Source organism: Phacochoerus africanus, chromosome 2 (assembly GCF_016906955.1).
Source record: "Phacochoerus africanus isolate WHEZ1 chromosome 2, ROS_Pafr_v1, whole genome shotgun sequence".
Taxonomy (NCBI): domain Eukaryota; kingdom Metazoa; phylum Chordata; class Mammalia; order Artiodactyla; family Suidae; genus Phacochoerus; species Phacochoerus africanus.
In genome coordinates, this window is record NC_062545.1 from 241124789 (window position 1) to 241150835 (window position 26047).

Sequence of the window (26047 nt, forward strand, 5' to 3'; positions counted from 1 at the left end):
AGGCTGCAGATGCAGCTCGGATCTGGCATTGCTGTGGCTCTGGCATAGGCCGGCGGCAACAGCTCTGATTAGACCCATAACCTGGGAACCTTCATGTGCCATGGGTGCAGCCCTAAAAAGACAAAAGCCAAAAAAAAAAAAAAAAGATTACACCATGGTGATCAGGGAACTATGCTTGATATTATGCTTGAGGTGGAACTTAATGAACAAAAGTGATGGTGATCAGCCGAAGTGGGAGGTGCTGTTCTAGTCAGGATCAAGGTGGGCACACACTGATGGCCTGAGTTGTTGTCTGTGGTGTCATTGAATGCAAATTTGTGTGCCTGATGCACAAGGAGGCCAAACAGACTGAAATGTCAGCGTCTGTAGCAGAAAAAGGTTTTTTGCAGGCTATGCAAGGAGACAGTGGCTCATGCCCCTCAAAACCCAAACTCTTCAAAGGGTTTCAGCAAAGCATTTTCAAAGGCCAGGTGAGGGAGGGTGGCGACAGGGTGTGTGATCAGCTCGTGCACAGTTCTCTGTTTGGTTGATGGTGAGGTAACAAGGCCATGTCCCAGAGGTTATCAATCCTGAGGCTCCAGGAGGCCTGGGGACCACGAGCTTACAGTCATGAAGTAGTTAGCATCTTCCATTTGGTGGAGGGGTTTTCACATCTGTAACACAACTCAGGAAATGTGCATCAGATACTGTATTCTGGGTTCTTCGGAGAGGAGCTAAAGCAGAGGATGTGGGGGAAGGGCGGGCCCTGGGAAGGCTCCCTAGGGTCCTGCTCGGTTACAAGGATGGTGGTGAGTTGAAGCCAGGAGAGAGCAGAAACCCTAAGGAAATAAAGGGGCTGAGCCAGAGAGAGGAAAGATTGAAGGAAAAGGCTGAAAAATGAGAGAGACAAGAGGAAGAGAGACCCCTTGGCCATGGAGGGGAGGGACCTTTCCCAAGAGTGGCTTCATTTCCCATTGGCTTCCCTAGTTGTGCCACAGCCCTTGCAAGGAAGTAATTGGAAACCCCTTTAACTCAAGGCAACTTGAGCGGATCTCTGTTTCTTGCTCCCTGAAGAGCCAGAGTAACATGAAAGGCCGTGTTTAGGGATGGATAAGCCTCTTTGAAAAAAATATAGATACGCAGGAAACGAGTGGAGATGAGGCTGGAAAAGGGGGTTGAAGCAACTTCTTGGAGGGTTTGGAAAGCCAGGGCTGGGAATGTAGATCATTGGAGGATGGTTGGCAGGTCTGAGCTGTGCTTTGGGGAGATGCATCTCTGCCCTGAGCACAGAGGCTGGAGGCTGCAGGGCTGTCAGAGGTGATGGTCCAGGTGCGAGGAGGTGAGGGCTGCAGCTGGGGCAGTAGCAGTGTGAATGGGGAGGAGGTTGTATTGGTTAGGATAAGGACTTACTGCTGTAACAAACTCCAAAGACTAATGGCTCTAACCTAATAGAAGTTTATCCCTTATTCATGTAAATTCTCAAATGGCTCTTCTTAGTCTCCCAAAGTGTTGATTTGGGGACCCAGGCCCCATCCATGTTGTGACTCCAGCATTCTGAACACCAGCTCTGAGCTGGCAAGAGGGAAAAGGGGAAGGGATGGAAAAGAGCCTCCAGGAGGCAGAATGAATGAGGTGAGGGAAGGGGAGGAACTACAGACAACTCTTGGGTGATTAGACTGTGATGGTACCATTAACTGGCCTGGGAGCTGATGGATGCAGTGAGCAGACAGACAGGGACACCTGGGGTCTAGTTCCCACTTGGCTCTGGAAGATCATCTGGAAATAGGGTGCTCATTTAGGATCTACAGGCCATTCTGGTAACTGGGAAATCTCAATGCTTCTTGGCCGCAAGAGTCACGCTCTGTCCTGATCAGGACCTGACCATCCCTTAGCTTTCTGCATCTCTCTGGGTATTTTTTGGTTCTTGGTCCCACTGATGAGTGCTCAGCTCTTGTTCTGTATCTTGAGGTCAGACTTCTGAAAGAGATGATCCATTTGCAGAGTGTTCCTCACAGATGACAGAGTGCTCTTGGGTCAGGCACTCAGCCTTGGTCCAGTCAACAGTGCTCCAGGGCACAGAGTCACATGCGCCAGCATGGATGCTCACGTTCCTGGCACAGGTCTGTGGGCATGACAGGCTTTCTGAGGCTTAGCCAGTCCTGTTAGTATATGTCTCTTCCTTAAGCCTTTGTTCTCTTATCCTTAAAAGCAAGAACTTGTACCACATAGTGCTTACAAGTCCTCCACTATTCTGCGCTATGTCAGCTAGGGCAAAAATAGCTGCTGTAACAAATAAGCCAGAATTTCACTGGCTTATTGCAGTAGAGCTTTACTTTTTGTTCATGACAGTCGGTGTAGAGGACAGCTGTCTACATTGTGATTCAGAGACCCAGGCTCCTTCCATTCCATTTCCTTTAGGGCCTTGAGTCGTAGACCAGCAGGATGGGAAGGAGAGGATAGAAAACACACACTTGCTTCTTAACTTTCTTAGCCCAGAAGTCATGCATGTCAGTTCTGCTCATTCCCTTGATGAGCCTCGATTCCATGTTGGTTCCTAGACTTTTTCTGGTGGGAGGGACGGTATGGCCCCTGGCCAGGCAGATCCTTGCCAGCAGCAGCCTCACTTTGTGCCAAGGGAGCAGGAATTCCTGGTAGACTGCTAGCCAGTGCTGCCACATGGGCGGAGTTCAGTTTTAAACCTCTGTTGCCCCTTCTCCCAGCAAATGGTCTTATTTCCAAGGAGAATCTTGAATCCAGTGGTCCTAGTTTCCTAGTTTATTGCCTTGAGGCAGAGTCCTACTTTATTGCTTGTAGTAATTTTTACAGCTAGCTGAAGAGGCCTCAACTGCTGGGCAAAGCTCCAACACCTCAAGGAACCAGTGCCCACAGCCAGTGAGGGGCTAAAAGAGGCAGCCAGAGGAAACAGGAGGGCAGTTCCTGCTTTTGCCTGAGAAAGCGTGGGAGGGGAGGAAGAATAGCCAGCGGTGATCTAAAAGAGGGAAGGAGGCTGCCCACTGGCTGTCATTTCTCTGGTAAATATTTGACTGCATGTTTGCCTTTTCTTTTGGGTGCTGTGAAGAGAACTGGGCAGAACGTCAGAATACCAGAATCAGTCATCAAGAGGCCAGAGAAGCACAAAGAACAATCCAGAGAAGCAAACTGTCCACCAGGTCTGCAGGCTTTTCCACCAAAATGCTTTCCCCAACTGCGAGGTGAGTTATTAGAGTCAGATTTAAGACAAGGCATGCTAGACAACTTCATGTTCCTGGCAACTGTCTTTTTTTTTTTTAATAAAAAAAATTTTTAATTATAGTTGATGTATGATATTATGTTACAGGTGTGCAATGTAGTGATTCATGATTTTTAAGGTTATACTTCATTTGTAGTTATCATAGAATGTTGGTTATATTCCCTGTGTTGTGCCATTTATCTTTGTAGCTTATCTTATACCTAATAGTTTGTACCTCTTAATTTCCTACCCCTCTATTGCCCTTCCCCTCTTCCCTCTCCCTACTGGTAACCTCTAATTTTGTTCTCTATATCTGTGAGTCTGTTTTTTTATTTTTCCTGTTGCTATTAGATTCCCTAGTTTGTTGTATTTTTTAGATGCCACAATATGTGATATCATGCAGTATTTGCCTTTCTCTGTCTGGCTTTTTTTCACTTAGTGTAATACGCTCCATGTTGTTGCAAATGGCAAAATTTCCTCCTTTTTTATTTTTAATTTTTATTTTATTTTTATTTTGTCTTTTTGCCATTTCTAGGGCCACTCCCGCGGCATATGGAGGTTCCCAGGCTAGGGGTCCAATCAGAGTTGTAGCCGCTGGCCTACGCCAGAGCCATAGCAACATGGGATACGAGCCACGTCTGGAACCTACACCACAGCTCACGGCAACGCCGGATCCTTAACCCGCTGAGCAAGGGCAGGGATCGAACCCGAAACCTCATGGTTCCTAGTCGGATTCGTTAACCACTGTGCCACGACGGGAACTCCCTTTTTTTTTGCCTCCTTTTTTATGATTGAGTAGTATTCGTTCTTTTTTATGATTGAGTACTACATCTTTTTTTATCCATTCACCTGTTGGTGGATGGTTGCTTCCATGTCTTGGCTGTTGTAAGTAGTGCTGCAATGAACATTGGGGGGGGGGTATCTTTTACAACTAAAAATTAGTATTTTTGTTGTTTTCTGATATATACCCAAGAGTGAAATTTCTGGGTCATATGGTAGTTCTATTTCAGTTTTTTGAGAACCTGACAACTATCTTCTTTGCTGCTGATGATTCACGGAACCAGGAGGAGGTCATGGTTTAGGTGATTTGTAAACAGCCGGCACAGAAAAAGGATTCATGGATAGGTTCCTGGGTTAGTGAACAGACATTTGTTTGCCTTCAGTTTGCAGCCTCAGAGTGGAGTGGGAAGAACCTGGATATGGTATCAGAGAACCTGGGCTTGAGTCCTGGCCCTGTAGTTTCTAGCAAATCTTAAAGCCTGTGTCTCCTCATCTATTAATCAGGCGTAATAACATCTGTCCTACCCAATCCGCAGCTCTGTGAAGATCATATGAGAAAAGAATGTGAAAGGACTTTGAAAGTTGTAAAGTCCCATCTGGCTGTCAGGAATTAAGAATTCTTGAAGTTCTTGTTGTGGCGCAGTGGAAATGAATCCGACTAGGAACCATGAGGTTGCGGGTTCAATCCGTGGTCTTGCTCAGTGGGTTAAGGATCCAGTGTTGTCATGGGCTGTGGTGTAGTTTGCAGACGTGGCTTGGAACTGGTGTTGCTGTGGCTGTGGCGTAGGCCAGTAGCTGTAGCTCCAATTAGACCCCTAACCTGGGAACCTCCATATACTGTAAGTGTGGCCCTAAAAAGCTCCCCTCCCCCGAAAAAAGAATTCTTACTCATTTAGACATAAACAGTTCATATTAAATGATCCCAGAATTGAAAAGGCTACTCCAAAATAGAGCAAAAAATAGAGCCATCGCTTTCTGATGTCATTGTGTTATCTGTTGAGATTGTTGAGGATGTTGTTGTGGGGGAGAAAAAAGAATTTTCCCTCTACCCTTCTAGGTTCTTGACTGAGACAGCCCTGTAATGAAAAGATTAACAGGAGAAAAACAAACAGAAGTTCGATAATATCTATACCTCCTGTGTACATGGGAGATAACCAGGAAAACTGAGTAACTGCCCCAAATGGCTGAAGCTGTCACCCGAAATACCATCTTCAGCTAAAGACAAAAGAAGTTTTTGGAGGTGGGGAATCAGTAATAGGAGGTTGTCAGGAAAAGCACCATAAACAAGGGTAAGGTTGTGCAGATTTAGGTCAGCATTGATCGTGCAGATTGTTTTCTGCATTGATAAGTGTTTCTAGAGATAAGGTCATCTTACCTTGTTTACCTCATATACCATTCCTGGTACCATGAGGAAGACACCTCTGAAATGGAGATTTCCCTTAAATTTCCCAGGAAGGTGTTTCCTACAAAAGGGTATCTTCTACTCAGTTTTTAGAGTTTCTCCTAAGTTTGCAGTTCTTAAAAATAACCATCTTAAAATAGTCCTTATGCTGAAGAGGCATATGTTGGGGTGACAAATTCTGCCTGCCTTTGAAACTTCAAACTAGTTCCATAGTCCAGAAAGTAAGTTGACAGACTGCTCTATATCTCATTGAACCTGCCTCAGAATTGAGAATAGGGCAGTTCAGTTAAACAGTTGTGACTCGGAGTTCCCGTCGGCTCAATGGTTAACGAATCTGACTAGGAACCATGAGGTTGCGGGTTCGATCCCTGGCCTTGCTCGGTGGGTTAAGGATCTGCATTGCCGTGAGCTGTGGTATAGGGTGCAGACGCAGCTTGGATCCTGCATTGGAATGGCTCTGGTGAAGGCCGGCAGCTACAGCTCCGATTTGACCCCTAGCCTGGGAACCTCCATGTGCCGCGGGAGCGGCCCTAGAAAAGGCAAAAAGACAAAAAAAAAAAAAAGGCTTGAGTTTGATTTTGGGAAGTTTGTGAAAAATATGAAAAGGTTTGTACCCTTGACTAAATGAAGATCATAGATCATTGTGAAACAATAGTTATCTATTTAACCAAAGTGGTAAAAGATTTTAAAGGCAAATAGAGATGTTTATGTAGTTGTGAGCAAAACTTAGCTCTTTTGATATTGGGGTGATTCAGTTCTCTTAAATATACAAAGACCCAATTAAGACAAAATGAAACATAGGAAGTTATTTTGATAAAGCACAGAGAATCTTTGCTTTCTAGACAGATTACTTAGAAGGCAAAGAAAAACATTTCACAACTTCTTATCAGGAGAAGACCAAGAGTCCGATAAAACTTTGTTCTTTTAACAGATGAAAGAAAACTAAGTTCCAGTTTTACTTGAGTACCCTGTTGATATTAAAGTTTATTTAAAAAACCCTTATAGGAGTTCCTGTCATGGCTTAGCAGAAATGAACCTGACTAGTATCCATGAGGATTTGGGTTCAATCCCTGGCCCCACTCAGTGGATTAATGATCTGGCATTGCCACGAGCTGCAGTGCAGGTTGCAGATTGCAGACCCAGCTCGGATCTGTCATTGTTGTGGCTGTGGTGTAGGCCAGCAGCTGTAGTTCCAATTCAACCCCTAGCCTGGGAACCTCCATATGTCCACTTGAGGTACTAAAAAAAAAACCCAAAAAAACCAAAAACCAAAAAACCCTTATAATAACAAATTTATTTTAGCCAGCTTGATTTCAGTATGTAAAACTCTCTTTCCTACTTCAACTTTCTTTATACTTTTAGTTTGTGCTTTATTTTCCACCTTTCCATTCTGAAATAACTAGCAGTGTAAAGACCAATACTTGCTGAAGGTATCAGGAATCAGAGGCCTTCAGGGATGCACAGCTCCTACCCTAACAGTCACCTCATAGTCAAGTTGTTGTTGTTGTTGTTGTTTTCAAACAGCTAGGTAAGCCCACTAGGGGGTTGGAAAATTAATTTTGTGGTTATGGCCAGCATTTTACAAAATGGAATAGCAAAGAACAAAATGAATAGGAGTTAATCAAATTAAAGGTACCAGACATAACCATGCACATTAAGGATATTGTTTTATGAAAACTTGTTTTGCACATACATGTGAACTAGGTTGTGGCTGTAATGTGTATTTGACTTATAGTCAGAAACTTAAAAAACACTGGTCTTGTCTGACCTCATCATTTTGTAGAGCTCTGGGAGAAGAGGGTAGTGTGGGGCACTGGCCCACTCCTGTGTTCTCTCCACTCAACTTGACTTTCTCCTAAAGCATAGTTTATGTTGACATAAGCCTCCAAACTCAGATGTCCCCATTATTCTTGTCCACACCCAAGTGGTGTGCCCAGAAATACAACAGCTTCTCTCTGGAAAAAGTATGCATATATGTACATAGTCTAATATTAATTGTACTGGGAGAACAGAGGTATCACACACATTTTGCAAATAATAAAATATACCATGATCTTCCTTGCAGATTTCAAAGAGGCAATTAAATCTCATAGAATGCTTTCATTGATTTTTGCCAAACTCTTACATTTGTAACCAACCTGGCATTGACTGGTGAGCATAGTTTCACCATGAATGTTGGCTGATATTTTTATTGACATTAATGAGTAAGACAAATGTAAATAATGAAGACAAGGCCTAAGTCAGAACTTCACTCATGGTCAATTACTGGAAACTACTTTTTTGGATGCATGATGTAAGAGTTTTACATTCTGAAAAAATATTTCCTCGACTTCTTTTATTCTTCTCACGATGTAATGGCTACAGATGTAAAGTGTTTAAATTTAATCTGCCTTATTAACATTTTCTCTTTTGCTTTCTGGACAGTTTGCAGAACAGTAAATCAAAGCCTGATTTGTGGTGATTACCTATTTCCCTGGTGTAAATACTCCCACCATGGCTGATTTCAAACTATACAGTATTGCTGACATGAAGGTGTGAAGAGAGGCACTGTGGTAGCACACACTATAACATAGTATTTATTATGCAGATTTAACTGATGTAAATAGCCTTAAGAGCATAGATCATAGTGAAAGGTAGCAAAATAATTAGGAAGTGGTGTGTTTTGAGGCTTTACTACCTTCCTTTTAAATACAACTTCTTAAATTATACATTTGTGTAATTTAATTTTTACCAGTGATAGTGTTTAACAGCCAGGATGCAAAATTCCTGATAAGTGATAGTCCCAAGCTGGCACAAACAGCCTGACCACACTATTACATCTACCCCTAAACCCGAGGCAGGATTGTGTAGAAGCTGTGTGTCAGGGAATGGATTGGATTCGAAAAAGTGGGGCAGGACTGGCTCAGGATGACACTCCACCACACAGGCTGCTGCATTGCTGGATGCATCACATGGAAGGCATGCACACACACACACACACACACACACACACACACACACACACAGCACACTTTGCTTCCTCCTTCCCAACACTTTTCTACACTCAGCAGTGAGAACCAGTTCCCTTCTGCTGCCTTCAAGGTGTCCAGTGCCCCAGCTACTGAGTCCCTTGAGCTGGACCTGCTCACTGGCCCTTTCTGGGTCTCAACTTCTTGAGCGGAATTCCCATGGAATTTAACAGCCCTGAGACTGTCTGTGCCAGGTGGTGGGTTGGACTTGGGATCAGAGATGAGTCAGCCACGGCCAGGAAGGTCAGGAAACTTCCAGGAGGTCAGGAAACTTCTAGGTGAGTCAGCAGTGGGAGCAGGTGACATACAGGGGATCCTGGCTCCCAGCCTCACCTCCTCCTGTGCAAGTGAGGAAACCTCTCCTGGCTTCAGTTCCTCATTTTGAAGAGGAGGTAATACAATCCACCTCACACAATTCTCGTAAAGATGAAATGAGATAACATAAAATAGAATTCCTAGGACATAGTGACACACGGTAAAGTGACATCAATCAATAAAATCTATTATCAGATGTTTAATTTATGACTATGGAGTGATAATGTTAGGACTAAAGGAAGCAGGATTGTGGGAGCACAGAGACAGCCTGCTGCCTCCAGGAGGCGGTCAGTTTGGGGGTGTTGGAGAAAGGAGTTGGAAATGCAGATGACCTATGCTCTGGATGCACCAGCTGTATGTCATTGCTCACATTTGCCCTCATAGCTTTTTTTTTTTGTCTTTTTGGGGCCACACCTGTGGCTATGCAAGTTCCTAGGCTAGGTGTCAAATCAGAGCTACAGCTGTAAGCCTACACTACTACACTACAGCTCGTGGCAACACCAGATCCTTAACCCACTGAGCAAGGCCAAGGATCGAACTCATATTCTCATGGATGCTAGTTGGGTTTGTTACCACTGAACAACAATAGGAACTCCACCCTCATAGCCTTTTATTTTCAATCTTTTTAGTTAATGAAAGATTTGTCATTTATACAGTACTGTGTAGCGAATCTTGTATGCTTTCAGTTTATGCAGATTCATAGGCAACTTCCCTCCAGAATGGTGTTTTATTGCTTTGAGACAATCTCCAGTCTTTTCCCTGATTACGAAAACAACCCATTCATTCATTCAGGATGTATTTACTGCTATCTCCTTATGTCAAGCACTGTTCTAAGCAGCTATCAAGCAACACACCTATGCACCACCCTTGGAAAACTGGGAAAAATTATTTTTAAAATGTAGGGAGTTCTGCTATGGCTCAGTGGGGAGTTCTGTTGTAGCTCCCCGGTAACAAACCCAACTAGTATCCATGAGGACTTAGGTTCGATCCCTTGCCTTGCTCAGTGGGTTAAGGATCCAGTGTTGCCATGAGCTGTGGTGTAGGTCACAGACGAGGCTCGGATTCCACATTGCTATGGCTGTGATATAGGCCGGCAGCTATAGCTCTGATTCAACCCCTAGCCTGGGGACCTCCATATGCCACAGGTGCAGCCCTAAAAAGACCAAAAAAAAAAAAAAGAATGACTTCAAATCCCACCACCCAGAGATGGACCACTTTTCACAATTTGGAATCATATTCTTTTAAATAATTTGTTTTTTCACTTCACAGTGAGTGTATCATAAACGCAATTCCAAGCTATTGTCTGTGAAAAGTGGGTTTTCTACATCTGGGGATGCCGTTTTGCTGCTGCCCTGTAAAAGCTGTTTACCCCTCAGCAGATCTTCCCCACCAGCTCTGGGTCCTCCAGGAAGCAGAATGAGTCCCAGAGAACAAGAAGGGGATCTCAGTGGCCTCCTAACTTGGGTTGACTCCAGTGCCTGCTTCATCTGGTCCCTGCAGTGGCTGCGGAGTAGCAGTGGGGTCCACGGGACCAGACTTTAAGCTGTGGACCCCTTACTTAAGAGTTTCACTCCCCTCCCTCCCTGAGCTCACCTGTTCCGCTGCTCCAGACTGACTCTCAGCTCAGACCCTCCAAGCAGCAAACAGGCCCAGCATCGAATGTGTGCAGTCAGGGTCACCCAACTGAAACAGTCCTGCTGGTCTGTACATACTGACATGAGAAATTTCCCTTCTTTATTAAACGAATTCCCTTTCCTTTATCCTTTCATTAAGTGAAGAAATCAAGGGAGTTCCCATCGTGGCTCAGTGGTTAAGGAATCCGACTAGGAACTATGAGGTTGCTCAGTGGGTTAAAGATCTGGCGTTGCCGTGAGCTGAGGTGTAGGTCGCAGATGTGGCTCGGATCCACCATCCACTGTTGCTGTGGCTCTGGTGTAGGCTGGCAGCTACAGCTCCGATTAGACCCCTAGCCTGGGACCCTCCCTATGCCAAGGGTGCGGCCCTAAAAACACAAAAAGACCAATAAAATAAAATGAAATAAATGAAGAAATCAAGTTTAGTCTGATCCCATTTTTGCTTAAAATTTTAGGTTATAAACATGCATAATTATGGAAGGAAAAGGGTTTTAGGTACCACTTTATGCATTTGTAAATATTTTGAATGTTTCACGGTGAGAATATATTACGTTTTAAATGTAATGTACACATAGGAGGGGTGAGGGAAGAGTGAAAATCTTAGCATTCTAGCACATGTCTTCAAGGCATCTCTCTGATTATTTCCTTAGCCTGTATTTTTTAGAAGTAAAATTCCTAGAAATGGAATTGCTGTATTTTAAAGGTTCTTGGTATATATTGCAAAATTAATCCCAAGAATGTGTATATTTCCTTATGCTCTGATTACCAGTAAATAAATACCAACTTGTTTTAACCTTCAGTGATGCTGGGTAGTATTCTCAATGATTCCCACTTTAAGAGATAAGATAGCATTTCATCTTAATTTCTCTTTTTATGACTAGTTGACATTTCAAGAATTTATTGAATATTTGTATTTCTTCTTTGTCGGTGGCTTACTAGTCTTTGGGCCTTTCTATTCTTGTGATGTTTCCATTTTAATCTTGATTTCATTTTTTTTTTTCTCCTCTTGTGGTTTGCTGGAGTGATTGAATTTTCATTCCTTTATATGCATTTTTAAATATACTTGTTTACTTTCTATTTATATTCTTCGGGTAGCTAACTGTGGATTTTTAACATACTTACTTAGAATTATATATATATTTTTTATAAAGCCCAGAAAGAAAAAAACAGGTTTCTGCATCATCCTTCTAAACATGACAAGAATGTGGTCATCATTTTCCCTTTGTACCCACACCTGTTCCTACCCACCTCTCCCTTCTCCCAGGTGGGATAGCACCTGGCATTTCAACCCCAAACTGCCATTTCAAACATTTTCCTTCACCATGATTACTTATTTAGATATTTAACAATATATTTTCCTAGTTTGACTCCTTCCCCTTCCTCCTAGTTTTTTTTCTTACTTGGCAATGACCTCTGCTATTTCTTTTAGAGAGACTCTTTTTGAGTCTTTATGTTTCTAAAAATGTATATATATGTGTGTGTATATATTTAAAATCCTGTGCTCAGGGAGTTCCTGTTGTAGCTCAGTGGATTAAGAACTGGACTAGAATCTATGAGGATGCGGGTTCAATCCGTGGCTCTGCTCAGTGGGTTAAAGGATCCAGCCTAAAAACAAACAAATAAATAAATAAAATCCTGTGCTCAGGAATCATGGGAACTTTTGCTCATTTCTTTGCTTAGCGTGGTGTTTTGCACCCCTTACTTCCTCCTAGGTTTATTCATCTTATAGAGAATTTCTTTTTCTCACTGTCTCAGAGAGGTTCTGTGTAAACTTCATTTCCTCAGAAGTAAATTCTTCTATCTGCTGAATTTGGGGCTCCATTTTGTGGTATAATCTTTCCTTTCATGTTTGATGGTTCTGAATGGGGTGCTTGTCTTTGTGATGGAGATTTGCTCTGGGGTATTTGTATGGGGGAGGGTGGCAGCTGCAGCCATGGTGAGCTTTCAGTATGGCGGAATGGAGGGGATGTATGGTTAGATGGGGCACCTCAGCAACTGGTCTAGATCTGAAGCGCCTGGTCCCTCCCAGGTGCTAGCTGTGATCCAGAGTGCTGCCTTTCTGACCCATGTATTCTATTCCCAGAGATGTCAACCCCATCAGCCCTGGCCGGTCTGCAGAGTGGGAGGATGCTGGTGTCTCTGTGAGACCTGTCTCATCATCTGTGGTCTGTCAGCAGCCCCTGCCTGCAGCTGCCTCTTGCGTGTGGGTGTAGAGCACCTTTCCTCTGGTCATAGTCTATAGCTGTCCTGGCTGATGCTTCTTCTCTTTGATCTGTCCTAATTGTTCTCCATCATTCAGTGTCTTCTAGCAGTTTCTGTGTCCCCAACAGATTCACTTCTTGTTTTCGGATACGGCTATGTTGTTGTTTCTTTCTTAAAAAAAACCCATCTTTTCTATCATTTTGAGGGTTTTGTATAGAACAGGGAGGCTGATGTATGTGCTCAGTTTACCTTCCTAAAAACAGAATTCTTTTTTCTTTCTTTTTTTAGGGCCACACCTGCGGCATATGGAAGTTCCCAGGCTAGGGGTTGAACTGGAACTGCAGCTGCCAGCCTATGCCACAGCCACAGCAACAAGGGCTCCGAGGCTCGTCTTTGACCTACACCACAGTTTTCAGGAACACCAGATTGTTAACCTACTGAGCGGGGCCAGGGATCGAACCTGCATCCTCATGAATACTCGTTGGGTTCTTAACCTGCTGAGTTACAACAGGAACTCCCTAAAAACAGAATTCTAACTTTTATAATTCTATCACATTTCTTTTCTTTTTTTGTTTTTCTTCTGTTTTTTAGGGCTGCACCTGCGGCATATGGAAGTTCCCAGGCTAGGAGTCGAATAGAAGCTACAGCTGCCAGCCTATGCCACAGCCTCAACAATGAGGGATCCGAGCCACATCTTTGACCTACACCACAGCTCATAGCAATGTTGGATCCTTAACCCAATGAGCAAGACCAGGGATCAAAGCTGCATCCTCACGGATACTAGCAGTGTTCGCAACCCATTGAGACACAACAGGAAGTCCTTCTAGCACATTTCTGACAGCAGGAGGCCCCCTACTTCTAGGATGTTTCAGTCCTATGGTTAGACATCACTGCGGAGTACTGGAATTGTAAGGAATTTGGGGAGTGGGGAATATGCCATGCTCTGGATTCCCCAGAGGAGTGCTTTCCTGAGACTTCTGAGGGAAAACTAGGAGCTGGTCAGGGAGGAGGCCCAGGAGATGGCCAGATGGATGCTGAAGGAGTGGGGCACAGAGTGAGCAAGGATCTGGAGGTGAGCATGAGCTGAGATGGTGCAGCGCAAGTCAGAGAGGTGAGAGTGAAGCGTGGTGGGAGCCAGAAAGGAGCAGGTCCCTCTCAAAGAGAGGCCATAAAACTGCTGTCATGCATTTCGGACATGAGACCCCAGCAACCCAGTCCTGCAGACTGTGAGGTCAGGAAAGGACAGAGTCCACAGTCTATTGTCCAGATAACCACTGTCCTGCTCCAGTAGCCCAGCAGCAAATCAGGGTGAGCAGGTGCTTCTTGACCTCTGATTGTGAAAAACCATGTTCTAAGTCTAGTTTCCTGTGAAGTTACTGAAGCTTAATGTCGCGGGGCCCCTCACTTGCACAAGACTCTACCAAGGCTCTGGGAGGGTGGGGGCACATTGGTTAAATGTTTACATGGAGATATGTTAGCATAGTTTTGTAGTTTAATTTGAAAATGATGTCCAAATTATATAAGCTTTGGGCTCCATGGCACCTGAATCAGTCCTTGGCTGTATCATCAAGAAAGGAAGGAGTTAGATCCAGTTAGTAGGGTAGTTGGATAGATAATCAAGCTGGAAAAAGAGATGAAAGAAGATTAACCCATTTTGGGAAGGGGCATCACAAGTGAGTGGCACTAACTCAGAGAGTGAAGTTAAAAAAGATCAGATGATCTCCGTGGGCTGCAAGCCAGATTCCTGACAGTGAGGCTCAAGGCCGAAGGGTCAGTGACTGCAGCAGGGACCGATGATGTATGTGTGCTCTGGCTGTTTTTCAGGACCAGGCAGCTGAATGGCACTTGTGCCAGCTCGGTGGACATGGAGCTCTTCCTCCATTACTCCCTCATCCCATCAGTAAGTGAAGGTAGGGGAGCATCGGGGAGGGAGGGGAGGGGTGCTGGGCTGCTCCCATAAGGGGAGAACAGGGATCTGAACAGGTCGGCAGACTTCTTATCTTATATTATGTACCAAAACCACAGGTAGAATAGGGCTTTGAGGGTCCTAAGAGTTAGGGACACTGACTTTTAGGGAAGTTAAAAGAGACTTTTTTGAGGAAGCAGGGATGGAGCTGAAGTCTGTTGGAAGATCTGGTGAAAAATGTTTCAGGCAGAGGGGAGAGCATGTGCAAAGGCAATGGGGAATGTGAGGAGCTGGGAAGGTGGGGGTGTCTGGAATGGAAAATCGAGGTGGGGGTGCCTGGGGAGGTGGGCAGGGCCAGGCCCGTGTAAATCAGTTTTGTCTTCTTCTCAAATACGATGGAAAGTAATTGAAGTGTTTCCGACATGGGGATGGTGGGATCAGATTTATGTGTTGAAGTGTGGGGATCAGGTTGGCGGCAGCAAGAGAAGAGGCAGGAACACCTGTTAGGAGGGGGTGGCAGGGGTCCAGGTGAGGCGATTTTACCTCATCCTATATGGTGGTGGTCAACTCAAGAAGTTCAGGAGGTAAAAGCAGTAAGGACTTGGTATTGGGTTGGATAGAGAGGTGAGGGCGAGGGAGAGGATGACTCTTGGGTTTCTAACTTGCATGGTTGGAAGGAGGGTGGTATCTGCCATTCACTTGTTAGGGAAAATTAGAAGAGATCCAGGTTTGGTGTGGATGAAGGAACAGGGCAGGGCAGACAGTCATGAGGTCTATATAAGACCTACTGAATTGGATAAATCAAAAAGAAATGCTGACCGTGTAGTTGAAAGCATAATTCTGGACCAAGACGGGGCTGAAGACTCAAGTTTGTGAGTCTTCTGTGTAGTGGGTGGTCATTGAATGTGTGGCTCTTGATGGAATCGCTTTGGAAGAGACAATGGGAAGGGAAAAGAGGAGTGTGGTCCTTGGACTAAACATGAGGAACTTCACATCTAGTAAAGAATGATCCAGCAAAGGAGACTGAGAAGTAGTGGAAGAAACCCAGAAAGGCACGGTCAATAGAAGCACAGGGAAGAGAATGTTTCCAAGAGGAAAAAGAGGATAACACTGTGAATGCTGCTAAGAGATTGAACCGATTTGGGCTTAAAGTTGACATTTGGATTGAGCAACAAGGCAGTAATGCGTGACTTTGGTCGGAACTGCTTCCACGGAGTGAGGGGGGACAGAAGCCAGGTTAGGGCGTTGAAGAGCAAGTAAGAGATGAGAACATGGAAACGGCAAGTATAGATCATTCTCAGGAAGTTCTACTAAAAGGAAGAGAGAAAAGGAGCATTGAGGATATGAGAATATGACTGAATCTGCAGGAATAAAAGACAAAGAAGGATTTGCAACCGGACAGTGATTACCCCCCCCCCTTTTTTTTTTTTGCAAATAAGGACACTGAGATTCAAAGAAGTGGTCTCCCTCCCAGCCAGTGTGTGGGAGAGACTAGATTTGAACCCATGTCTGTTCAAGGCAACACAAAGGAAAGCTCAGTACAAATCATTCTGAAAGCTCCAGGGGGCATGGGGTTTGAGTCCTAGGTGTTCTGAGCGCTCTGCTCACTTGCACGCTCTCCTTCAGTGAGGGCACAGGGGGCTGAGGATGAATATTCCCTCTGACAAACTCATCTTGTCTTCCTACAGCTTGTCATCATTTTGGTCTTGTCGTTTCTCCAAAGACGAGAGCACCATAGGCAGAGAGATGACACTTCTTACCTCCTAGGGAACCACTTCGGACTGATCATGTGAGTTGAGCCAAAGTCTGTCACTACAGCTGGGGGTCCTCTGTGTCAGGAGCAACACCATTTCTAAGACCAGTCTAACTCCCAGTTACCTTCCCCATCAGCTTCCACCCCACTGTGGACAGTCCTGCCCCAGCCTACCCAAAGCTCAGAGAATTCAGAATCGGCTTCCAAGCCACTGTAGCCTTGGCACCCAGGGCTGCCCAGATGTACTTGAAACATCTCAAGGGGGCTAAGATCACTGTGGGAAAGGCCTTCCCACACTCTGCACCATGGCTGCCCCAGGAAGCAGTGGGGAGATAGTTCCCTGTGACTGGCAGCAACTGACCTCCTTGTTGGATGGAAGCATGAGTCACACCCCAGGGTAGCCCCCTGGACCAGGGAGCTTTGAGGGCTTCTCCAGCTCTGCCATTCTGAGTCTCTGCTCCCCTTATCACATTTTTCCCTTAGTTCTAAATGTTCATATCTCTGCCTTATCACCCTCTAATTAATAATAATGATGATGTGATTGGCATTTATTGCACACTAACTGTGACCCAGACATAGAACAGTTTGCTTTGCCTACATTACTAGGAGGAACCCCAGAATCTATTATCCTCATGTACTAGATGATTAAGCTCAGGCTCAGAGAAGTTGAGTCACTTGCTCAAGGCCACACAGCTACCAAGTGATAAGAGCTTTAATCTAGGTCTGGTTGCTATTAGGTTTGATTGCCCCAGTGTCATAACCTGTGCAGACACAAGGATGTGATCACCCTGAGGCCTCAGCCTTGCTGGAGAAGGGAAAGGAAGCCAGGATGTCAGGTTGGAAGCTGGGCGTGACCTGGGCTTTGGGGTGAGAGAAATCCAACTGCAATGTCTGTGTACCATATACCAGCCCAGAGGAGCAGCCATTCTGGACACCACCCCTTAGAGCGGTTAGCCCCTCCCGGACCACCAGGTCGAAGCCACACTGGCTGCAGCACAGAGAGGGACTGAGGCTGAGCCTGGTGGATAAACAAGGTCTTCAGACTCTGCCCTCAGTCAGTGTTTGGCAGACAAGGCCTGGTGCAGGGCTTTTAAAGTAAGAGCTCTATATGGATCATGTTAAGCTGCTTTGAATTAAATTGATGATGGCACAGTTTGCTTGCTCTCAGGCCACTTTCTTATCAAAAGCCCTGCTTTTCTGAGTAGTTTTAGCTCCCTGGCTTCACTCATTCATAATCCCTCTCACATGCATGGCATTCCACAGTTTACAGAGCTGTTCTTCATTTGTCACCCATGGTGTCTCTGTGATGTGAGAGCAGCAGGGGTGTCATCTCTGTTTTAAAGTTAGAGAAACTAAGCCTCACATTGCTCTTAAGTACTCCAGGCGGGATTGTTTAGAATTCAGTTCGGTTCAACAAAATGCGTGTCTGTGAACGTGCAGGGAACACCTACTGTTTTCAAGGTCCTGTGCTAGGGGTTCACCCCAGAGGAGTTTATAGTTGACCAAAAGAGTGATGGCAAGAGCATGGACCGGAACTTGGTGCTGAGGAGACCCAGGCAAGGCAACTAGTAGGTGGGCCTGATGGGGGGTGGTGGTCGGGGAAGTTTCTGAGACAGGTGCTCCCTGAGCTGAGCCTTGACGGTGAGTCAGCCAAATGGGACGGGAAGGTGGGATCCAGATCCTCCGTCCTAGGTCCTTGCCAGCAGGGCCCTGCCCTCCCTGCCACCTGAGTTTTCACTAAGCCCACTTCAAATGGCACTCCGTTGGGGAACGCCTTTTCTCTTTTATCCCAAACGTAACTGCTTACTCTGATATAGACAAAGCTCTTTTGGTGAGAAAAAACATAGGTCTACTCAAGCTTGTTTACATAAAAGGAAAAGAAAGCATTTTTTATGAAGTTACAGAGATCTCATAGAAACTGGCACGTTCGGCCTCATGGGAACCAGAGCTCTTGAGATGGGAGATTTTCTGCTTCTGCCTTTTCATGTCAACGGGGCCACTTTAGCACCACTTTCTGATCTTCCTCTCTGCCATTTGACTTTATTATTTGACATAGGATCTTGGCTTCCCTAAACCTCAGCGAGACTCAATTTGGCATGACTTTACAGAATAGAATTTTTCTTTTTTCTTCTTTTTTGCTTTTTAGGGCCGCACCTGAAGCATATGGAAATTTCCAGGCTAGAGGTTGAATCAGAGCTGCAGCTGCCAGCCTATGCCACAGTCACAGGAACACAGGATCTGACTGTATCTGCAACCTACGCTGTACTTTGTGGCAACACCAGATCCTTAACCCACTGAGTTAGGCCAGGGATCAAACCCACATCCTCACGGATACTAGTCGGGTTCATAACCTGCTGAGTCACAACAGGAACTCCCTCCAGAACAGAGTTTTAACAGCTAGCTGGCTCCTGTCTTCAGAATCACAAATCTAAAATACAAAGCCAAGCATCTGATTGGAGCATCCAAAGTCCAATCAGCTGTGGCCAGGAAGGCATGATCACATGCAACCAGCACAGCCAGGGATACCCAGACCTTCCCAGGGGTTTTGGAAAGTACTCTCATAGACCATGGGCAGGTGCAGGGCAGGTTCCTCCAGTCTGTCTGGCACATGCTCTGTTTTGGTCTTGTAGATGAAACATCCCATTTTGCTTGTTGTCATGGCTGCTAGTGTTCTGGCTTATGTCCCCCAGACTTGAAGCTTCTCTTGGAGGGCAAGGATTTGCCTTCCTCACTTTGGTACCCTGAATCCATGCCTAACCCAGAATCAGCACAGAGGCCCTTGGCATATGTTAGTTGAAATGAAGTGTACCACTCAAGAATCCCTTCTCGGAGTGGGGTTGATACTTTGCAGATGAACTGTGGGGATCACCTCCTCCTGGCCTCATGAGGTGTTTCTCTTATTCACAGACCCCTGGACTTTGTGGGCACTTTTAGTAACCGATGGTCCTATGGAGTTGCCTTTGGGGCCACAGCCAATAAGGTCATGTTCTTGTTCTCAGAAGGCTACCAGCCCCTGCAGGTCCCGCAGTGGGCCCAAGGTACGTGGCTGCCTCACACCTGCCGGCAATTTCACCTTGGAAATTCTTGCTCTCAAAAACCGCGTGGCAGGCATTCTCTGGGATCATGGGGTAAACTTGGTGAACTCTCTTCCCAGCCTGTTATGTGCCTGAGGTCAATGCCAAGCCCACAAAGTCTCAAAGCTTGTTTGTGGGGGTTTTCTCCCAGTTAGATTCAGAGTTTCTCTAGACAGAGTAGAACAAAGGCTCAGAACGTAGGTTCTCTGTCACCCATTCTAAAAATTTCTTCTGCATCATGGCCATGACTGCATTCTGGATCTCGGTAAGCCCTCAGATGCTCCCCACCAAGGACAGTGCTTACTTCTCTGGCCGTGAGTCTGAGGACTCCTTGTTCCCTATACCTCAGGCTCTTCCTGAAGGAGCAACTCTAACCCACAGGTTTAACCATTCCTAATATAGTGACTCCCAAACCTCTCTGTCTAGCTCAGTTCTCTCTCCTGGCTGCCAAGCCTATGTAAGCAAATGCTTACAATGCCTCCTTCATATTTAGGGAAATGCAAATTAAAACCAAAACGATACACCTTGGAGAAGTATACAAGTAAAATTTTGGCAAATGTTTACATCTATCAAATCATCACCACCATCAGGATCATGAAGCTCAGAAGTTAACTTTTTCCCTTTTACTTTCTTTTTTTCCCCATCCCTATCCTGTCATAGCCCCAACCCAGGCAATTATATAAATGGGATTATACAGAAGACACTTGTGTTTTTTTTTTTTTTTGAGAGGTCTGTTTTCTATCGTACCAAGCATAGTTTTTTTTGAGATTCACACATGTTTAGAGTGTATCAGAAATCTGTTCCTTTTTCACTTCTGAGTAGTATTCCACTATGTGGAGATAACACAGTTTGTCTATCCATTCACTTATTGATAGACTTTGATTTATTTCTAGTTTTTGGCTATTACAAATAAAGCCACTATGAACATTATGAGTCTTTGTATGTTTCCATTCTTCTTGGGTAAATACCCATGAGTAGAATGTCTGGACTATCAAGATTGGGTAGTGGATTAAACTTTGTTTAAAATTTATTTATTTATTTATGTATTTATTTATTTATTTTTGTCTTTTTAGGGCCACACCCATGGCATATGGAGGTTTCCAGGCGAGAGGTCAGGTTGAACCAGAGTCCTTGTGGATACTAGTTGGGTTCATTAACTGCTGAGCCACGACGGGAACTCCTTTTTTAAAAAAACTATTTATATATGTATTTATTTTTGTCTTTTTAGGGCCACACCCATGGCATAGTGGATTATACTTTTAAAGAAACTGTCTGATTCTTTCCCGAGGTGATTGTTCCATTTTAGATTACCACCCTCAGTGTATGAGAGTTCCACTTTCTCTTTTTAATTTCAGCCCTCCTAAGAGACATTTAGTGGCATCTTACTGTGGTTTTAATTTGCACTTTTGTGATGACTGATGATGTTGAGCACATTTTGAGGTACTTATTTGCTATCCCTAAATCTTTGCTGAAATGTCTGTTCATATCATTAGCCTACTTTTTTTTTTTTTCGTTTTCCTGTTTTTGAGTTTTGAGAGTTTTTAATATAACCTCTATATAAATTCTTTGAGATGTGTGAATCACAAGTATTTTCCATAGTCTGTGGCTTATATTTTCATTCTACCAACAGTTTCTTTTGAAGAGCAGACATTTAAAATTTTGATGATAGATAATCTAATGTTTTCATTCTTTCTTTTATGGGTCATGCTTATGGTATCATATAATAAATATTTACCTAAGTTAAGGTAACTCATATTTTCTTCTTTGCTCTCTATAGAACTTTTATAGTCTTATGGTGTTTTGCATTTAGGTCTATGATACATTTTGAGTTAATTCTTTTGCATATAGTATAAGATGTGAATTGAATTCCTTTTTTTTTTTTGCCTTTGCCTAGCCATTTTTTTTCCAGCGCTGCTTGTTATAAAAACCTGTCCTTTGCCTGCTGCATTGCCTTTGCATCTTTGTTGAAAATCAACCCATATGCAAGGGTCTGTTTCTGGCTTCTCCTTTTGGTTCCATTGACTTGCAGTGTGTGAAGGTTCCAATTTCTCCACATCCTAGTCAACACTTGTTATTTTCATTTTTAAAAAGTCATAGCCATCTTAGTAGGTATGAAGTAGTATGTGATTATTGTCTTGACTTGGGTTCCCTTAACAACTAATGATGTTGAGTATCTGGCTGGGCCAGAAGGTCATTCTTGCTTCACGGCTCAAGGATTCCGGAGTTCCCATCGTGGCGCAGTGGTTAACGAATCTGACTAGGAACCATGAGGTTGCGGGTTCAATTCCTGCCCTTGCTCAGTGGGTTAAGGATCCGGCGTTGCCGTGAGCTGTGGTGTAGGTTGCAGACGCGGCTCGGATCCTGCATTGCTGTGGCTCTGGCGTAGGCCAGGGGCTACAGCTCCAATTCGACCCCTAGCCTGGGAACCTCCATATGCCGCGGGAGCGGCCCAAGAAATGGCAAAAAGACAAAAACAAAAAACAAAAACACAACACAAAACAAAAAACACACACACAAAAAAAGGATTCCCTCTTCTGTTCCCACAAAGTGATAATATATATGTACCCTCATTATAACCTCATACTTTCTGAGCCGGCTTCTTCCCTCTACTTTTGTCTGGACCCACCTTTTCCCAGCTCCTAATATTCTTATCCTTCTCATTTTGGATTCTCAGTACCAGTAGTTTCTCCTTCAAGTGGGGCCATGTCTTGGGAGGGGACTTAGATATTTAGTATAGTGAGTTCACGGGCCCTGACAGCTCCAGCATCTTCAGACCTTACTGCCACCTTACTAAGGTCTGCTGATTCTCACTTATGAATCACAGCCTTCAACACTTTGCCCATTTTCAGATGTTATTTCAGCTTCAATTTCCTCTGAATATCTGTTGTCAATTCGGGGTTCTTCTGTTCTCTGGCTTTCAGACATCCTATTGCCTTACCTCAGTTTCCTGTCACTCAAATGTTGATAACAAATGGGTCTTGCCACCTAGATTTGTTGTGGATGTTGCCTCTGGGTTTTGGTTTTGCTATCTTAGTTAATCTGTCTGCTAACATGGTGGAAGAATTCAGGTAAAATTAAAAATTATGCTGTTCCAGCTTCTATCCTCACATCCTTTCTTCCCTCCTTCTCTCCATCCTTCAAACTCTTGCTTATATTATATGGCCTTGCTAAACGGCACCAACTCCAGGAAGCCTTCCTTGATACCTAGATCCCCGGTGAGGTCCATGGCTTCCTCTTCTTGTCCCCATAGAAGGTTTACCATGCCTCTGTTACCATACATATCACATCACTTACTTTCTTCTCTGTCTTCTCTCTTGGACTGTAAGCATCTCAAAGCAAGAACTTTGTTCATTCCTCCTGTGTCCTGAGTGCCTGGCACATGACCCCGATCAAAGCAGATGGCCTTGCCCGATTACTTTTACTGGATCCTGTTAGACCATCTAGGAGCTAGTCAATGGCAGCATTAATATTATCATTGCCTTATGGATAAAGTACACAGTAGTTTACAAGAAGTTTTAGAACACAGTACCTCACCACTCTCAGTGGTGCTTTACTCTCAGTGATTTTTAAAAATTAGAGTATAATTGATTTACAGTGTTATGTCAATTTCTGCTGTACAGCATAGTGACCTAGTCATACATACGTATACATTCTTTTTCTTTTTTTTTTTTTGTCTTTTTGCCATTTCTTGGGCCACTCCCGCAGCATATGGAAGTTCCCAGGCTAGGGGTCCAATTGGAGCTGTAGCCGCTGGCCTACGCCAGAGCCACTGCAGCGTGGGATCCGATCCGCGTTTGCAACCTACACCACAGCTCATGGCAACGCTGGATCCTTAACCCACTGAGCAAGGCCAGGGATTGAACCTGCAACCTCATGGTTCCTAATCGGATTCGTTAACCACTGAGCCATGAGGGGAACTCCATATACATTCTTTTTTCTCATACTATCTTCTATCATATTCTACCCAGACATAGTTCCCTGTGCTGTACAGTAGGAGCTCATTGCTTATCCATTCTACATGTAATTATTTGCATCTACCAACCCCAAACTTCCAGTCCATCCCACTTTCTCCCCCTTCCTCCTTGGCAACCAAAGTCTGCTCTCTATGTCTGTGATCTGTTTCTGTTTTGTAGATAGGTTCATTTGTGCCATAGTTTAGATTCCACTTGTAAGTGGTATCATATGGTATTTTTCTTTTCCCTTCTGACTTAATTCACTTAATGTGAGATCTTTAGTTGCATCCATGTTGCTGCAATGTCATTATTTTGTCCTTTTTATGGCACAGTATGATGACCAGAAACAGACCACATAAATGAACAAACAAAATCACCAAGAAATATACAATGGATACCTCTCAGTGATTTTTTTTTTGTCTTTTTGCCATTTCTTGGGCCGCTCCCGCAGCATATGGAGGTTCCCAGGCTAGGGGTCCAATCGGAGCTGTAGTCGCCAACCTACGCCAGAGCCACAGCAACTCTGGATCCGAGCCGTGTCTGCAACCTACACCACAGCTCACGGCAACGCCGGATCGTTAACCCACTGAGCAAGGGCAAGGATCGAACCCGCAACTTCATGGTTCCTAGTTGGATTTGTTAACCACTGAGCCACGACGGGAACTCCCCTCTCAGTGATTTTTGTTTGTTCATTTATGTGGTCTGTTCCTGCTCATCATACTGTGAGCTGATCAAGGGCAGGGACCAAGTCTTCTTCATCTTGATAGCCCAGTACCTAGTGTGGAAGAAGTACCTGAAGGGTCTTTTGCATAAATGCATGAAGGATATTCCTGCATTCCTCCTGGTGCTAAGCTGGGACTTGTCCACTCACCTCCTTGAGTCCTGAAACCTGTGACTGCAAGTCATGTGCAGCCCCTAGCTGCCCTGGGTATCCCCTGTGCCCATGAGAAGAACTCACAGCATCTCTGGCCCTGTCTCCCCCAGCCTTTGTGCTCCTGATAGGAGGCATCGAAGTCGGCCTGTGTCACTTCCCCTTCTTTGCCTGCCTCTCGTCAGAGTTCCGGCTGGTCAGCTCCATCCTGGGCTTCAGCTACTCTCTGATCTGGTAAGATGGACTTTGCCTGCCGGCCCTTGTGCCTTCCTTTGGCCATGGCTGAAGTCGGGATAAAGGGCTGGAGGTGACCTAAGAGCTCTCCCTGGAGGGCAGCTTGCCCAGAACTGAGGTCCTGGGCAGGTGGGTGCAGTGACTGGTCCAAGGTCCCACTGCGGCCCCTCCTCGGAACTGCACTTGAGGCTTCAGAAGGTCAGGCCTCCATTCCGTCTGCTTCACAGGAGGCTGCTCGTGATTACAATACTCCCAGAAGTCAGGCTTGTGGAGAGGTTCATTTCTATCAACAGCTGACAGCCCCATGGTTAGAAGCACGAGTCTCATTTGGTGCTGCTTTCCCTACCATTGCCGCTTCTCTGGGAGCCCAGGGGAAGGTGCAGGTGCCTGAGCAGGGCCTTAGGGCTGTCACAGTCTGGCCTCTCCTGGTCTCTCCACCCCTAATGGTCTCTAGCACACGCCTTCCATAAGACAAGTCTCCTATACGCCCTCATTCATCCATATATCCATTCAGCAAACATGCTGTTATATCCCACTGTGAGTCAGGGAATGTACACGGAAGACAGAGCCTCATGGATCAGGCTTTCCGGCCTCTTTGTTTGCACATTGTTATTCGTGCAGATCATCCTCCCCCACTCATGACAGTGATAGCTACACACTCATCCTTCGTGGCTCACAGTCCCTGGAGGTGGCAGCTTCCTGACCCTCCTCTGAGCTCTGTGCCCTCAGCTTGGATATGATCAGGATGTGTGTCCAGCAGCAGGAAAGTCCTGAGGCTTATATCTCAGGGCAGTGTTTCCAGACAAGGCCATGTCCAGGCAGAAAGAGCCCCAGCCCCAGAGTCAGGAGACCTGGGTCCTGGTCCTGCCTCTGGGTGTGACCCTGGACAAACCCCTTTCCGTTTGGTGGTGAGGGAGAGTCTTTCAGATCTTCCCACTCTGCCCTTGTGGATTCCAGGATAGTGCCCCCAACCCCCAACCCTGAGTGGTGAGGGGAGAGTCTTTCAGAGTCTTCGCGCTCTGCCCTTGTGGATTCCAGGATTGTGTCCTCCCTGAGGACATGTTAAATGAATTCAGTGTGCATGTACCTAGCAGGGCGCCTGATCTGGGTGGGATGTACACGGAGGCCTGGGAACCAGCACTCCCAGGAAGAATGGGGAGGGAGAGATAACTCTGGGTTAGCAGAGTCTGGGCTGTTTTCACAGGGGCTATGCTGGGAAGCACCCCAACCCTGTTTCTGTCCTGCAGGTTTGCTGTCACCATGCTTTACATCATACAGTGTCCCCATGGAGAGGTGAGTCCCTGCTGAGCTGTGTGTAGGGTGTTCAGTTCTATCACCATGGCCAACCTGCTGCATGACCTGAGATGAGCCTTTGCCACTCTGGGCCCTGGCTTCCTCACGTGGACGGAGGGGAAGTTGGCGTCATTCATGATGCTTCTGTGTGTAGAACATCTTATGTTCATTCCTTGCTCACTCACAGAAGATGTTTTCTCAGTCGATGCTCACAGCAGCCCCCAAGTGAGGGAAGCTCTCGGAAACCTGTTTTACAGGTGAGGAAACTGAGGTGCAAATACATCATGTAACTCTTGAGAAGCAGCAGATTTGGGAGTTGAGACCAGAGTTCATGTGAACTCTGACTCCAGAGTTCATTTCTTTCCATTCCTTCATATGGCCTCAGTTTCTCAGGCTAGAAAATGGATGGGAGAC

The 26047-nt window shown here is 45.2% G+C and overlaps 1 protein-coding gene across 1 annotated transcript in view; it reads left to right on the forward strand.

Moving 5' to 3' along the window:
- The first annotated feature begins 3090 nt into the window (after positions 1-3090).
- Positions 3091-26047, forward strand: part of LOC125120154 (stimulated by retinoic acid gene 6 protein-like) — a 49471-nt gene continuing 26514 nt past the window's right edge. Inside the window, exons 1-6 of the mRNA XM_047767980.1 lie at positions 3091-3191; positions 14374-14449; positions 16144-16244; positions 19116-19246; positions 24220-24340; positions 25588-25633. Of these exons, the coding sequence (XP_047623936.1) occupies positions 3172-3191; positions 14374-14449; positions 16144-16244; positions 19116-19246; positions 24220-24340; positions 25588-25633 (495 nt within the window). The 5' untranslated portion in view covers positions 3091-3171. The remainder of the gene's footprint in view (positions 3192-14373; positions 14450-16143; positions 16245-19115; positions 19247-24219; positions 24341-25587; positions 25634-26047) is intronic.